General features: G+C 34.1%; 1 protein-coding gene across 3 annotated transcripts in view; it reads right to left on the bottom strand.

Annotated features, from left to right (window-relative positions):
• Positions 1-4,242: 4,242 nt before the first annotated feature.
• Men-b (NADP-dependent malic enzyme b, mitochondrial) overlaps positions 4,243-15,437 on the bottom strand; it is a 270,075-nt gene continuing 258,880 nt past the window's right edge. For all 3 annotated transcript variants that reach the window (XM_089103272.1, XM_089103274.1, XM_089103273.1), the window contains exon 12: positions 4,243-6,408. In XM_089103272.1, coding sequence (XP_088959398.1) covers positions 6,287-6,408 — 122 coding nt within the window. In that variant the 3' untranslated portion in view covers positions 4,243-6,286. The remainder of the gene's footprint in view (positions 6,409-15,437) is intronic.

The following is a 15,437-nucleotide window of genomic DNA, read 5'->3' as shown; positions in this document are numbered from 1 at the left end:
TCGTAGAAACTTCAAAAAAAGGCTCATTCGATTGGAAATTCCGAGAGCTAGTGCCCTTTGTAATAGTCGAAAGTGATTTGAGGGCAACTAACCCCCCTCTCACGCCCACCTTTTCCCCAAACACATAGAATAAAAATTTTAAGACAGCCATTTTATTAAACGTAGTTTTAAGTTCTGGAAATTAGGTCTTTGAGGATTACAACTCCCCCAAAGCCCGCAGGGCAAGGGTTGTAATTTCAGGATTCTCCAAATCCTTCATATTATTTCTTATGGAAGGGATGCTCGTATAAACTTTGGAGAGGGCTCAGTTGATTGAAAATTGAAAGTTCTTGTTCACTTTTTAAGAGTCAAAAGAGATTGAAGGGAAACTAGCCCCTCTCCCTCCTCCACGCCCTAAAAGCATCAGATATAAATTTTGAGATAGACATTTTGTTAAAATAGTTCAAACTTCTTATAACAAAAAACTTAGGTGTCGAAACAGCCCACCAGGGCCCGGGGGGTGGCGTTATAAGTTATGCCATGGGGCATAACTTATTAAAGGGGGTTTATAACTTACGGGATGGGTTTTTGTATGGGAAGAACTCATGGGAAATCTATTATAATTATCCAATTATAAGGTTAAAATACATATTCTGTGATAGATGCAAAATTGCTTTGGCACACAAATTCCTATTAAGGTCAATTCAAAACAGTCGTGATTCCTTTGTGTCAGCAAGTGAAATGGTCTAAACCCCCTTATTGGATTTATTTTTTCTATCCATTCATTGTTGTCAATCGCTGTCCACAAGTTATGCAAGCTGTCTATTGTTCATTTATAAGGTTTTTATCAAAGAGCTAATCGTACAGACTTTGAAAAAAGCCTCATTCGACTTCAAATGAAAGTTCTAGATCGGTTTTTTAAAATCAAGAATAATTGGACAGTAAGCACTCCCCCCTCCATGCCATAAAGACTTGAAACTTTTTGCAATCAAAAACGAACAAAAATTAATTAAATAAACTTTCCGAAAAATAATTTTTTCAAAGAAAAGTAAAGGTAATTTTAAACCTACGATCAGCAGATACAAATACCTGTTAAAATTCAAACTCAAAAGGACCAGAAAATACCATTAAAAAATAATTGAAACCCAAAACAAAAAGAAATTAAATAAAAAATCATAGCAAAAAATATACAACAAATAATAATCAAAATGAATTAATAGATCTTAAAGCAAGTAATAATTACATTGAAAATAAAAATGAAGTTTAAAACAAAAACAAATATTTTGCTATTAAATTATAAATGAAACTTAAAACGAACAGAAATTAAATAAACAATCAATGCGTACAAACATGCAATATATATTAATGTAAATGAATAAATAAATCTTAAAACGAGTGAAACTTAAATTGAATATGCAAATCAAGTTTGAATCGAATAAAAATAACTAGAAACAAGAGTTTGGGTATCGTCTCACTGCAGAAGCCTAAAACCTACTGCTTCATTGGCGCTTTACTTAAAACGAATTATATTACAAATGTTTTCTTTTGTACTTAATATTGAAAATAAATATTAAAATTACAGTAAAATGTTGAACTGATGAGCTTTTAGCAATTAATATCATTATGCATCAAATATTCAGTTTAATTTATTAGTTCTTTTCAAGATTAGTCAAGACAAATATAGTTTCACTACCAGCAAAATTTGGATACTGCCCCCTTCTTTAACTGTAAAAACCTAAAGCCTTCAGCGTCATTGGTGCTTCACTGAAAACGAATTACTCGTATATTACAAATTTATTATTTTCCAGTTCTTACAGCATTGAAAATGAAAATAAAAATTACAGTGAAAAAAAATCTTGAACTGATGGATCTTTCAACAATTAATATCATTATTTATCTAATATGCAATTTGGTTTTGTTTATACTTTCCAAGACTGTTCAAGACTCATTTAGTTTTGCCATTTTTTTTAAATCTGCCATTTTTTGTAACTATTCGTGTTAGTTTGTTATGAAAACATTCTATGGCTTCTAGGCATTTCTATTTGAGCGGAAAACTGCACCTCAAACTTTGTGGAACATGTATTTTCTTGCATGAAACACCGAAATATAATAAAATATCAAGTTTCGGAGTGTTCCACCGCTCACAAGCAAGTGCGATTGGTATTTTTGAATCCGCATGGTCAATATAGAGGGTGGAGGGTAGGCTAATTCTCGTAGCAGCCCCAATCCGTCGTGGTATGGTTAACATTTTCAAAACCTGGCGTCCGGACTATCATATAATCTCAAATCAGTATCAATAAATAAATAAAACCCAAAACGAACAAAAATTAAAATAAATATTAGAGTCAAACTCAAAACGAGCATAAATTAATGTGAGTAGGGTTCAAAACCCCTATTCTTTCTAAAAGCCAGAATATAATTTGTACTTTACTGAAAAAAATCAAATGAGTTTACCGAAAAAAAATTTGCATTGTCAATTTAATATACATATGCTGATATTTATTCCCTAAAATCTTAATTAATTTTTGATTTCTTAAAGTTACAAAAGTGAAAATATTTCAAAGAATTGTTTTCAGTAAAGCGCCAATGACGTAGTAGGTTTTTAGGCTTCTGCAGTGAGACGATACCCAAACTCTTGTTTATAGTTATTTTTATTCGATTCAAACTTGATTTACATATTTAATTTAAGTTTCACTCGTTTTAAGATTTATTTATTCATTTACATTAATATATATTGTATGGTTGTTCGCATTGATTGTTTGTTTAATTTCTGTTCGTTTCAAGTTTCATTTATACTTTAATAGCAAACCTGAGCTTAAGTTTAAAATGGCCTTTACTTTTCTTTAAAAAACGTATTTTTTAGAGTTTTTTAATTAATTTAATAAAAACAGCTATCGTCGTTACTGCTAGTGCTACAACTAGTTTACGCTTCCTTTTACAACATACTAAGTACTAAGTAGGACTTATTACACTAGTAAAAAAAGGAACGGATGAATTACTGAAACGATTAGCTCTGCAGTGCACTGGTTCAAGCTTATTCTTGTGGCGCATGTTTCGGTCGACTGCAGCGACGAGGGGTAGTAGGAAACGTATGGTTTTGGGCTATATATTTAAGCATAAGGGGGGGGGGGGGGTTGGTAAAGTAAAGTGGAGCCGCAGTCGAAATGTGTTAGCTACAATTATTCGGCATATTATGAACTAAGAATTGTTTTCTTAACATATTTCCTTCTCAAAAGTCCCAATTCTAGACTTATACTGGACCCTAAAGAGATGCTTATTTCCTGTCATTACTCGACGATATTAGCAACAATAAAAGTAGTAGACTATCTTGACATTCATTATTTTGTTCTCTTTTTCAATATAGTCGTCATAACTCTGGCAATTCACCCTCCTCCCTGACAATCTCTTATAATGTATTTTTTTCGTTGTTTATCATTTCGTGATGCAATCTTTATATTCTGTTTATCACTGAAAAGCACAGAGTGTCCAACGTTTCATATCAGATGGTACCTAAGTTCTTTAAAGATGGGATTCGTAGAGCAGCGAGGATGGATTCGTATGTGACATAGGATGACATACTTGGTTCCTAGGATGATTTTTAAGGCTCTTTTCTGCACTGTTTCAATTTCGTCGCTGAGGTAGTTGATGTTATACGCTTGTATTTCCCAAACTGGGCATGTATATTCGGGCAGTGTATATAGAAAACCCGAATCGACGCGATGTGGTTAAGGACCGCAGCGCACAGTTGCCCTTTCTTACAAGGTTCGTGACGTGTGGGCTAAATGAACAATCGTTTACTTAACCTCAAACAAAAGACAACAACAGTCGACTGTTTTCTGACTATGATTTATCAATAACTGATAATAAAAACGTCAATAAAACAGTAACTGGCCGTAACAGATATATCCAGGGACGCAAATTCACGAAAACGTAGAGAGGGGGAGGGACGAGGATTATTTTTTTTTAATGAAGACGCAAAAAACGATATTTTGCGAGGGGGGAGGCAAATTTGTCAATATAAACATCGAAAAAATTTTTTTCAAAGTATAGGGAAGGGCAAAAAAGTCTTAGATGGTGGCAACTGTCCCCCTCTGCCCCCGAACCCATTTCACTGGAACCTCTGGGCACATTACCTTATGTGTTGTGTGAAAGCCACAATACTTTAAATTAGAATTAACCCTTTTAAACTGACATTCAATTTACTGACTTTAAATCTAAATTTAAATTGACACCTGCAAAAGCAAAACAAAAACAAGGAAACGATTCAAGAAAAATCTTTTATTCCTTGAAATTCTGAAACGTACAAAGAAACATCCAAACTATTATATTATAGAAACTCGTGAAGAAACTTTTAATTGACTATCGAATCAATAACATTTATTCCTAAGGTAAATGGCAAACTCTGTAGACGCATTAACCCCTCCAAGATCAAAATAATTAAAGGAAATAAGTTTGGAAACTCAAGTTCAGACGACTTCAGTTAGGACACTGAGTGTTCAAGGGGAAAAAAAACAATGTAAAATTAGGAGGAAGCAAAACTGGGTATTTTATTGAGAGTTGGGGAGCTAAGAAATTTTTAAATACTAAGTGTCTAAAAATTAAGTACTTAAATTAGGTCTTAAATTAGGTACTTAAATTAGTACTTAAATTAGAATTTGGACGAGTATATAGATAACACACGTGTGTGGAGACATAGAAATAAAACAAAAAATTAACTTTTCAGCGCCTAGGAACATAAAGCAAAAAAAACTACCGAAATTTGTTCATCAGAGGGAATAGTTATATTTACCATTTAAACATAAAATGCGCTTAGGAATACAAGGCAAAAAAAGCTACCGAAATTTGCTCACCAGAAGAATAGTTATATTTACCATTTAAAAGAAGAAATGCGCCTAGGAATATAAGGAAAAAAAAAGCTATCGAAATGTGTTCACCAGATAGTTAAATTTACCATCTTAACAAAAAATACAGAGATATGTATCTTTATTCACTCACAAAAAGTACTTAGGGCTGGTTTCATTTTCTAGTAGAATTTTTTTATGCTAATATTCTGATAAACTAGACCTCAAGTAATTTCGAATAGAATTCGGAATAAGTGCTCCTGATTGCAACTTTTTAGACAGTATTCTGAATAGAATTGGTAGCAACCGTTGAACTGTTATTTAAAAATGTTCACCCTTTATTGCTTCCATAATGATTAATTTTTCCCGTTTCCCATTTATCAACGTAAATGGCACTAAGTCCCATTAATGCTCTAAAGTGTAAATTAGAATCCATGAATAAGGTTACAACTCTGTAGACACTCGGCTACGGGAATTCAAAAAGCAGTATGCTACAAAAAATAAATCTTAAATAAAAGTACGAAAGTTGAAAACACGTTTTGGGGTTTTAGATTGAACTGCTGTTTGCACAAGAGGGATAAAGGGGGCAAAAACCCTTTCTATGATCCTTTCAAAATGTGTATACTATGGAAAACAAAAGTAAAAGCTTCTAATTAAAAAAAAGCAAAGTTCAGCTATCAAAATGGCTAAATGAAGCTATCTCAGAAACAGCATAGCTGATCAGCTTAACCCTTTCGAAAATATGTTCTTTGGTCATGGGGACTTGGAATACACCCCTTAGCCCCCCCCCCCGGTTGGTGGCAGTAAAAAAAAATCCTTGAAAGGGAAAGGAGACAAAATAGATTTGACCCTGACAAATTTTGGAACAAACTTGGAAAAAATTTTGCAGTAGAGCACTGAAACCAAAAAAGGAGTTTTTAGTATTTCGACTATCATAAACGAACGTTTTTTTAAACAGCCTTCAAGACAAGACAGATGTGTACATACATAGGTATTTGAACTTTGGAGCCTGTCCCCACCCTCTAAATCGTAATTTTCCCCAAATTTTTTGGACCTTCCTATTTAAATTGCAAACGAAAGATTATTTGGCCCTTTAAATAATATTTGGCCCTCCTTGGCACTTCCTACATGCCTGGAAGTAGAAACAATGTTTATGCAAACGCACAAGGTTCAAACTTCTACTGCATTTGAGAAAAGAACATATAGCGGAATTGGGAGGGAATAAAGTTCTAATCACCTTAAGACCCAAACAAGATATAGGAAAATCGATGACTCACTCACTGAAAGAGCATATTTCGTTTAGTAACATTTTTTTTATAAATGCGACTTTCAAGACAAGTGTTACATACAGCCTTTTGAATTACCGTGCTGCATTTAATTACCAAAATAATGAATTTACATTTCATATAAGACCAACTAATAAAGTATAACGAGTCAGATTGTGTCATTTTTATTCTTGGGGCATTTTAGTTCTTGGGCCATTCGTACGTCTCAGGCAAGGCAGAAAAACCATCGTAGTTGTAATCGTAAGTCTGGTCTTCTATAAATTTTCTTTTGTTACTTGGTTCGGGATAAGTTGAGGCTTTTCCTGAAAAGAAGAAGCTTCTATTTGTATCTTAATTCTGTAACTATAAATTCAAGGATTGAGACAACAGCTAAAAAAGGAAACAGCTTTTAACTTTATATTAAAAAACCTAACATATCTTAGAATGTTGCTTGAAATTGTGCAGGTAAGCACTAACATAGTTTCGTTTTCATGAAGTAAGGAATACGGAGTGGCTTAACTTTGACCTAAAGCTCTTAAATGGACAAACAGTAAAGCGGACATCGACAGAATTTTCACCAATAAATACTTTTGCTCGTTTTTTTTTTAAGAAGAAAATTGCTTTGTCCAAAATGATTCAAAAGGAATTAATCCTCCATATTGCAAAAGCACTTAATATACAATAGATTACCTGGGCGTCCGTGCCCTCAGTGACCTTGCTACTACTGAAATATCCCAAAACCTAGCATTGCTCAAGAAGCATAAAAATGCTCCAATCTTTACGCAAACATACAAGCCTTGAAAAAAACGAAACTTTAACACTTCCTCCAACACTTGAAAGAAACGAACAATAGTGTCCTACTTTACAATAAACACAATAAATAAAAGTTGGGGATGCAGTAAAATACCAGCAAAGACTAGTGTTACACAGTACTTAAATACGAAAAGGTCCCAGTAACCAGAATTTGCCATCCCTCTTTATGCAACACCAGCTAGTTCACCCGGAACGAGTTGCCTTATCAGATTATTGCAAACGGCAGTGCCACGCGCTATTTCAATTTCCATCATGTTTTTTTAGGCTTATTTGTAATTGAGTTTAAAAGTCCATTCACAATGAGATTGAGATGAACGCAAGATGTAATTCATACATATTCATCACGCCATAAGATAAAGGAGAAATTTCAAATTTTGTAAATAGCGCCTTTAGGTCTCTCATACCTGTTGGATTTCACTGTGTAGTTTCCATCAAGATGACACCCTTTTTAGGTGCCTTTGTTTCTAAAATTATGCAAATCTTTATATGGTGACAGCTTTTAATGAGTATCCTTAAAAAATGCTTTCTCCATTGAGAATCAGCATGAATGATAGATTTTGCTGTTGCAAATGTTGTAACCGAAATGTTTTTGAAGTTTCGGTTTCTATTGACAGGGGTTGCTTTTACTTGAGTTTGTTACTACGAACACTTTGATCCAAGGCTATCTTAAATGTCAAGGAGGGCCAATAATCCCTACTTCAACTCCCGTTTTTTTTTAAAATCAAGCTTAATTTTCATGAAACAAAGCTTCGAGAATGATTTTAGTCCCTGAAAAAATGTATTACTTGAATATTTATTAGGACGGTGAAGCTGGAATTATTTACAAATTATTAAAATTATTTGACACATTTAATTATTTACACATTCATTACAAAAATTATTTACAGAGTGATAATTTGCTTGGTTTTAAATGCAAATACTATGAACAAACATGTTTTACAGGGGGGGATGTTCCCCACGAACAGGAGCAGGAGGCAACGCTCCCTGGGAAAACTAGAAGGCATTATAGGCTACATTGTATATAAATAGGAAATGGACAAATATTATCATTTAAACTCAGTCAAGGCAAAGCTCCTGCTAGCCCTTCCAAACCCAACCCCTCCCCCAGTACAAGAAACTTCCAAGTGACACTCATGAAGCCCAGCCTCGATTTTTACCTCTATACTGGCAGGCAAGGGAATGTAATCTTTTACAAAGATTATCGTAATCGGCGGGGCGCTATCGCCCCAGTCCTAATATTAAAGGCATAGACCAAAAATGTTCCCTGGAATAAAGAGGGATTAGAGATCAATTTCTTCCATTTCCTTCCTCCGAGTCAAGAGAGTCAGGAAATTTCGGCATAAAACGTAGATTTTGAGGGTTTAGGCAAACTCCCTCCGCCTACACAAAGACTAATTGGCCCTCCTCCTGCTCCAAAGACTAATTGGCCCTCCTTATACAGTATTATCAAGCCTAAAATGAAGGAACTTAGTTAAATGAAACTTTAAAAGATGTTTATATCAACCGTTTATTTTGTGGTGTGTCGTTTACTAGGCTACAATATTTCCTCTAAATACTTAAATATTTAATTAAATCAACATCCTGGAGATTTCTCCATTGACACTGAGATACCCCCCCCGCTAATTAGTTATAATTGTTATGAAACCTACACCAGATTACACCAAAGGCTTTAACAAGCTGCTTTTCGTTAATGAAAATAATAAACACTCATTATTAGTTGCCGCAAGATATAAAATGCGATTGTTAGATATTTGCCATTGTCAAGGGTTTGATGGGGAACTATTCCAGACTAATCCAAACTAATCTGCTCATGTCAGTGTCTAGGTAAGTAGATCCAGTAAGAAGCAGAGTACGTAATCTTGTCTAGGGGTAAGCAAATTCGTATTGCTGCATCAATTGGTTAAATTCTGTGGCGTTAAGCAAATTGGGCGTAAGTCCAGTTTTTTCCGAAAATGAATTATGCATATGGTTTATAAGGGCTCAAAGAGATCTATCGATTGGTCTACTCAAAATGGGCTTATCTTCAATTCTGACCGAGTTATAAATTGTTCCAAAAGGGCGTAACAAAGAGTGTAAGTCAATTCAGCAATTTGGACATTTCAAGTGAATTCCGATCGAGAAATTAACTTGGAATCAGTCTTTAAAGGTTCGAATTTCTTAAATTCTGATTTGTGAGAAAGACTTTTTCATTGTGCCTTTTTATTTTCATTTTGCTCTCCTGTAAAATCATAAAAAGTGGACTTACGACCATTTTGCGCCACAGAATTATTGCTTAATCAATCTTCGTATTTACACCTTGTCAAAATACGTTATTTGCAAGTAATTTCTTTTCATACACCCAGAAATCGGTGTAGGCCAACACAACTACATATGCTCCTAATCCACCCCAATCTGTTCAAACTTAATGGACTGGTGTGTTGTTTACTAGACTTCCATAATTCCCCTGAATACTCAAATATTTAATTAAATCAACACCTTGGAGATTTTACCCTTAACACTGAGATACCCCTCCTCCTAATTAGTTAGCATTGCAGTAAAATATACACCAGACTACACCCACTTTCTTTCATCGCAAATTACAAAAGAAAAATCAAATCTCTCTGTCTTTCAATTTTTGTCGAGCATTAGCTTTTCAAGAAATCTTGAAATCCAGAAGAATCTTTCTCTTGCAAAAGCAAATAAGAGAGGAATTTCGCTAAGTAAGTACTCTCAGCTTCAAATGGTTTGTAAACAAAATCTGAGAATGTAAAACTGAGGTATTTGAATAAGCTAATGGATACACTTAGTTTTTCCCTTGTTCCACATATAAAATATATTAAAAGTAGGATTTTTTTAAAGCTTCTTTTTCCCTTTTTATTTTATTTTGTTTTTTGGTCAAAACAAAATAGGTCAACATTACCATCGATGAAGAAAAAAATATCCGGAATAAAATGTAGACGCTTTGCATTGCGTTCGGTTTATCCAATTATAGAAGTAAATGATCCAAAACAGAGCCAGTTCCTAATAAACTATTAAATAAAATAAAAAAAAAAGTTTTTCAACTGAAAATAAGAAGCAACATTAACACTTAAATAGAACAGAAATTATTCCGTATACGAGAGGGGGCTGCCTTCTCCTCAATCCCTCGCTCTTGACGCTAAGATTTGTTATTACTTTAAAAAACTTCTTCTTCGAGATAAACTAATTAATTACTCGGGCTATCTGTCTTGGGTTTTTTCCTACAATTAGCCATGTCTTGATGCCTACTGCAAAATACTTGATTTTCAATTCAAAATCAACGGACTCGGATCCTTCTCTTTCAGGAGTCGTTCTTAAAGAATCGGGATGAAAGTCAAACTTTAGCCAGCAAAACTGGAAAAAGCAATGCTTAGCAGTATTTGAGAAATAAAACTGCTTGCAAGTTTAGAAATAGAATCACGGGTAGTTTTAAAGTAAGTGCAGAGAAAATTACTAGCTAAACAGTAAAAGCACACTGAGCAAAAAGATCTAACCTGCACAATACTTGCAAAAAAATATTTCTACATCATATTGACGCAAACTCCTCACTTCCGAATTTGGTATTTTGCCAATAAACATAATGCTGAGGTAGTAATAACCTTGAACGTCTTTTACAAGGAAAATATAAAATTTCAGAGTAGATAGTAGTTCAAAATAATTCCCGCCATAAGGTACTTTGGTAAATACAGTTAATGCGAGTGAGACTAGAGCTAGTTATACCCCCCCCCCCCCCGCATCTCGTAAGGATCATATGGCAAATGCTTTGGAAGAAGCATTAAATATGTAATGAATAACAACTTATATATGTCAAGACGCGACTGAAGAGGGGGAGGGGTACAGGGCCATTGCCAAAGTTTGACTTGGTAGTGACAGTTTTGTGATTAGGGGGGGGGGGGCTATTAAATGTTATGAATAGTACTTTTCTATGATTCGATTATAGATTTTTCGAGATTTTTTTTTTAAGTTGATAATGTTGCCCAAGTGATCGGTTGTTTCGGTGTACTAATCACACCAAGAAAGTTCAGCCTATCCGGAAACTTCTCAAAAAGATTACGCTAGTACCCTAAGGCATCCAGTAGTACCCTAAGCCTCCAGCACTGCGAGGGTATTAGGCGATTTCAATCCTCGAAAGACCCTCACTCAAACTTGTTCTACACAGACACCGTTTTTTTTTTTTTTTGGAACTTGAATGATGCTGATTTAAAAATCATGGGTGGTTGAATATTAAGCATCGTCCCAGAGTCCCATTTAGTGACAAGCTCAAATTTGTAGCCTTCTTTGATTTTCCAAATTCTGAAACCTAATACTGTCTATACAAGCACAAAGTTAAGGGGACAACTCTACGATTTAAGATTTAAGCAAGAAGTATTGTAAAACAACAATTATGTGCCCTAAAAATAAACCTTGAACTCTACATTCGTATTGCAGATTTAACCCAGATCACTAGGATTTAACAGAGGCTCACGTAAAACACAAGTTAGGTACTTTAGTGCCTAACTGATCGTTAGTAAACATTCGAAAAGTGATAAAATGTTTAATAAAGCTGAACCGAAAATTTCACGCTTTCTTCAAAATTGTCTCTTCTTTGCTTTCCTATTTCAATTTACAGATGGTTCAAAGTGAAAACGCAAACTGATCTTGATATCCCGGAGCATCCCGTATCCTGGCATGCTTGGTATCCCGGCATTTGAAGTCAATATTAGCAAAAGAAAAGAAAGATGTCCTTCGTACAAAGAAACCGACTTTCCTCCTTGAATGATTTTATTCAGTGATTAAACCCGTACAGAATATTTCACTATCTAGTCTACAAAATAGAGCATAAAATAAGAAAGACTGAAAAACACCAACAAAATACTAAACACCACAAAAAAAAAAAAAAAATGAAAAACAATAAGTAATTTCCTCCTTATGTAAAAATATAGAATCAAAATGAATTTTCTTTCTGTTTATGATAAGATTGGACACACTGTGAAACGGTTTACAAGCCTGTAAAAACCTTCAGGGAAAAACGGCGTAGTATTCAAACTAGACTGATAGAACATCCGAAAGCAGTGAGGTATTCGTATGAGGCGGCTGCATCTTCAATTGCAAAAACGATTCCCAATTCCTTCGTGTAGTTTAAGACAGTCCAGTCATAGTTTTTTCTTGATTCAAAAAATTTCTTTAAGAAAGGGATATTTACTGGAATATAAAAACAGGAAGGAAAAACGGTCAGCCGAAGATTTTTTTTTTTTTTTTTTTGCTACCCGAAAATAAAACAGAAGTAATGTTTTTTGAGGCCAAGCAACTATTTTACTGGTGGTTTTCCTTTATGACTTAAAACTTGGTATCGGGTAGGACAGTAAAGCCGTCATAGCCCGGAGACAATGGAAAATTCTCCCCGTTGATTCCCAACCCCAGCAAAAACCCCACCCCGAAATTTTTTTTATTACTTCCCAATAACATATACTATGCGTAAACATTGGGCAAATTTCATGACGTACAGCCCGACAGTAGGGTTCTCTGATACGATGAATCTGATGGTGCAATTTTCGTTAAGATTCTTTAACTTTTAGAGGGTGTTTCTCCTTTTTCGAAAATCATTCAATTTTTCTCAGGCTCGTAGCTTTTCGTGGGTAAAACTAAACTTAATGAATCTTATATATTTAAAATAAGCATAAAAGGTAAATTCTTTTGATGTATCTATTGATATTAAAGTTCTTTTTTTTTAGAGTTTCGGCAACTATTGAGCCGAGTCACTCCTCACTTACAGTTTGACCACGAATTGTTTGAAACAGCATTATAGACAAAGACACGAATTGGTTACTGTTTTATCCTGCCACTTACAGCAGAACACGACTGCGATTTTTATTATTATTTCCCCAAATCTTTTCCAGAAATGTTAGATTAAACCTGAAGAGCGAGTTCTCTACATATAACTAATTCATGTTAATTAAATTAGCAGGCCCTGGGATTATAAAAAACTCTCTTAATTCGATTACAAGTACGACTAAGTTTAATTAATTAGTAGATGATAGTTCTGGAAATGTAATTGCTGATTCTGGATGTAATCGACTGAGCATGTGACGTTTAACAGAGAAAAAAAATATATTAAACATGGATTTTCTTCAACATTCCAAAACAGTTGTATTGGTGACCCAACATTTGACCTAACCATTTAATTGTAATAATTAATTAGAAACTCGACATAAGCTTAACACCTTACTAGTTTATAATGATTAGTTTAATTGATAATTAATCATATTCTCATCAAAATACTTCCAAATGTCGACTTCAAAAAGTTATCAAGTCACAGAAGTTAAGCAGAAAAAAGGACCCATTCTTGTCTTGTTTAAAACCCCTCCAAGAAAATCTATGAGAAAAACATATATATGGTACTGCGCATAAGTACTCCATAACGACCAAAAACTTTTTAAATTGCACTAAACGGCAGGGGAACATAATTTAAATAATTTAAAGACTTTTTCTTTTATCGAAAATTAAACTTTTAAGAAAGTGCTTTTAGAATATATTCAGTAGAAAAGCAGAAATTGAATAACTAAGCTAAATTTAGAATCCTACTTTTGTGATGAAGTTGCCCTTAAGGAGTTCTAGTGAAAGGATTGTTGTCAGGGTAGTGACAGACTGAAAAAGAGAATATGTCCAATATAAATAAACTGCCCTTTTTCGGCAGAAAGTGGTAGAAGATGGATGTCTATTGATGCATATGTTTTAGTGCTTGAAAAAGCAAATGTAGTCAAAAATAATTCAAATGAAGATCTCTACTTTATGCGAACAATGGTTTGATAAAATCCCACTCCCCGCCAAAAAAATTTGCATCGTCTAAAATGCAAATTGTGCGCTTTTATGTCAAAGTTACCGGTTTTTTTACGAGATGTATTTTATTTTTTTTAATCTTGATCTGGGAGAAGGGTGAGTTCAGAAATGTCTTTTCTTAGGGAAAGGTGTAACAGAAGAAAGATTGCTTCCACGATACAAAAAACTTAGCAAAGATGACATCGTCCTTTAGGAAGCTAAAATGAACATGCAAAAATTCAAAATTTTGTTAAAACAGATTTGTACGTTTATTTTACATATTTAGCCTAACTTTGGAAAGTTTTTTTGCAAACAAGGTTTAGACACCACTAAAGCTAGCGCCCGTTGACAGTAAATCTTAATTCGAAATCCACTATTATCAGTCAAAAGTAGAAAGTAGAGAGTTACAGTTAGAAAATAGAGAGTATCTGAACATTCATTTAATCGTCACACTTTTGTGCCAACTTTCATGAACTTCCTTATGAACTTAGAATGTCAATGGACAGCCTCGCCTTATCTTCAAATAAACTTTTGGTTTACTTCAACAAGAACAAGCACAGAAAGCCCACAGTTTGCGATTTTCAAATGGTTTTGGATGAAATCAAGCCATTTAAAGCGCAATTTTAAATCGTTGGACTTGGTGAAATGAAGCAAACTTGGTAAGAACTTAAAATCTATCAGGGGACTTATTGAGCCCTTGGCAAAAACTAGTAGGCTTACTAACTAATTTGGATGAACTTATTCAAACTTCACAAAACTTGTCGGCTCGGTTTCAATGATCAAACAGATTAAGATACAGTTTTCTACAGGGCGATCGAAAATATCTGAATAACTACAGAAATTGAAATAAGCAAGGTAGAAAAGAGGACATTAATAAAACAGGCGTCATTTAAAATGAAAATTATTCAAGCTTACTATATGTGATTTGCTGTTTTGTATGAAGACATACCTTGCGTAAATCTGAGGCAGAAGACCAATTTTCGATCTATATGGACAATTATACTTGTTAATCCATTTATGAGGATTCATATGAATCAGAGACGTAGAGAAGATGGAGCTTAGGCTTCCACCCATTCCTCCCCCCCCCCCCCCAAAAAAAACACTTAAATTTTCTCGAACTTCTGGGCACTTCTTATTCAAATAATAAAATAAACATTTACTTCTGTATTATTCGGCCTCCACAAAAAAATCGTGTATACATGCCCGATTTAGATCAATCCTAAAGGCTTCCGATTCAGGCGCAAGATAGCTTTCATTGCTTATCAAAATGTTCGAGGTAACAAACTGTAAGTAAGGAGTAATCGAAGTTTGACTCTTTCTCACAATTCTATTTTTTAGAACAATAAAAAACTTTAACGCAAAAAGCGAGGCGTTGAGGAGGGGACAGCCTCTTTGAAATAAGGAATAATTTCTGTTCGTTTTAAGTTTTAATGTCGCTCTTCACTTTCAGTAAAAAAAAATTTTTTTTATATATTCAATCCTCGAAAAAGAACGATAAGATGTATAACAGAGCGTAGCCATTCGTTAGTAAATGACAACTATAATATGTCAGTAGAGTCGGTAATGTCATTATAGTTAAAAAAAAAAAATTGAAACAGCTTATTTATTTGAGGAATGAAAATGCTTATTTCCATCCTTATTTATTACCTAGTTATCGGATTCCCACCCTAGATCACTTATCCCACTTATCCTCGTGAATAGAAAAATTAGCTAAAACCCTTTTCATTAAGTGAGTGATGCTTATAGT

Source organism: Artemia sp. Qi Xiang Cuo, chromosome 2 (assembly GCF_049724085.1).
Source record: "Artemia sp. Qi Xiang Cuo chromosome 2, ASM4972408v1, whole genome shotgun sequence".
Lineage (NCBI taxonomy): Eukaryota > Metazoa > Arthropoda > Branchiopoda > Anostraca > Artemiidae > Artemia > Artemia sp. Qi Xiang Cuo.
Note: the sequence above shows the minus strand (reverse complement) of the source record. Positions and strands in the feature narration are given on the sequence as shown.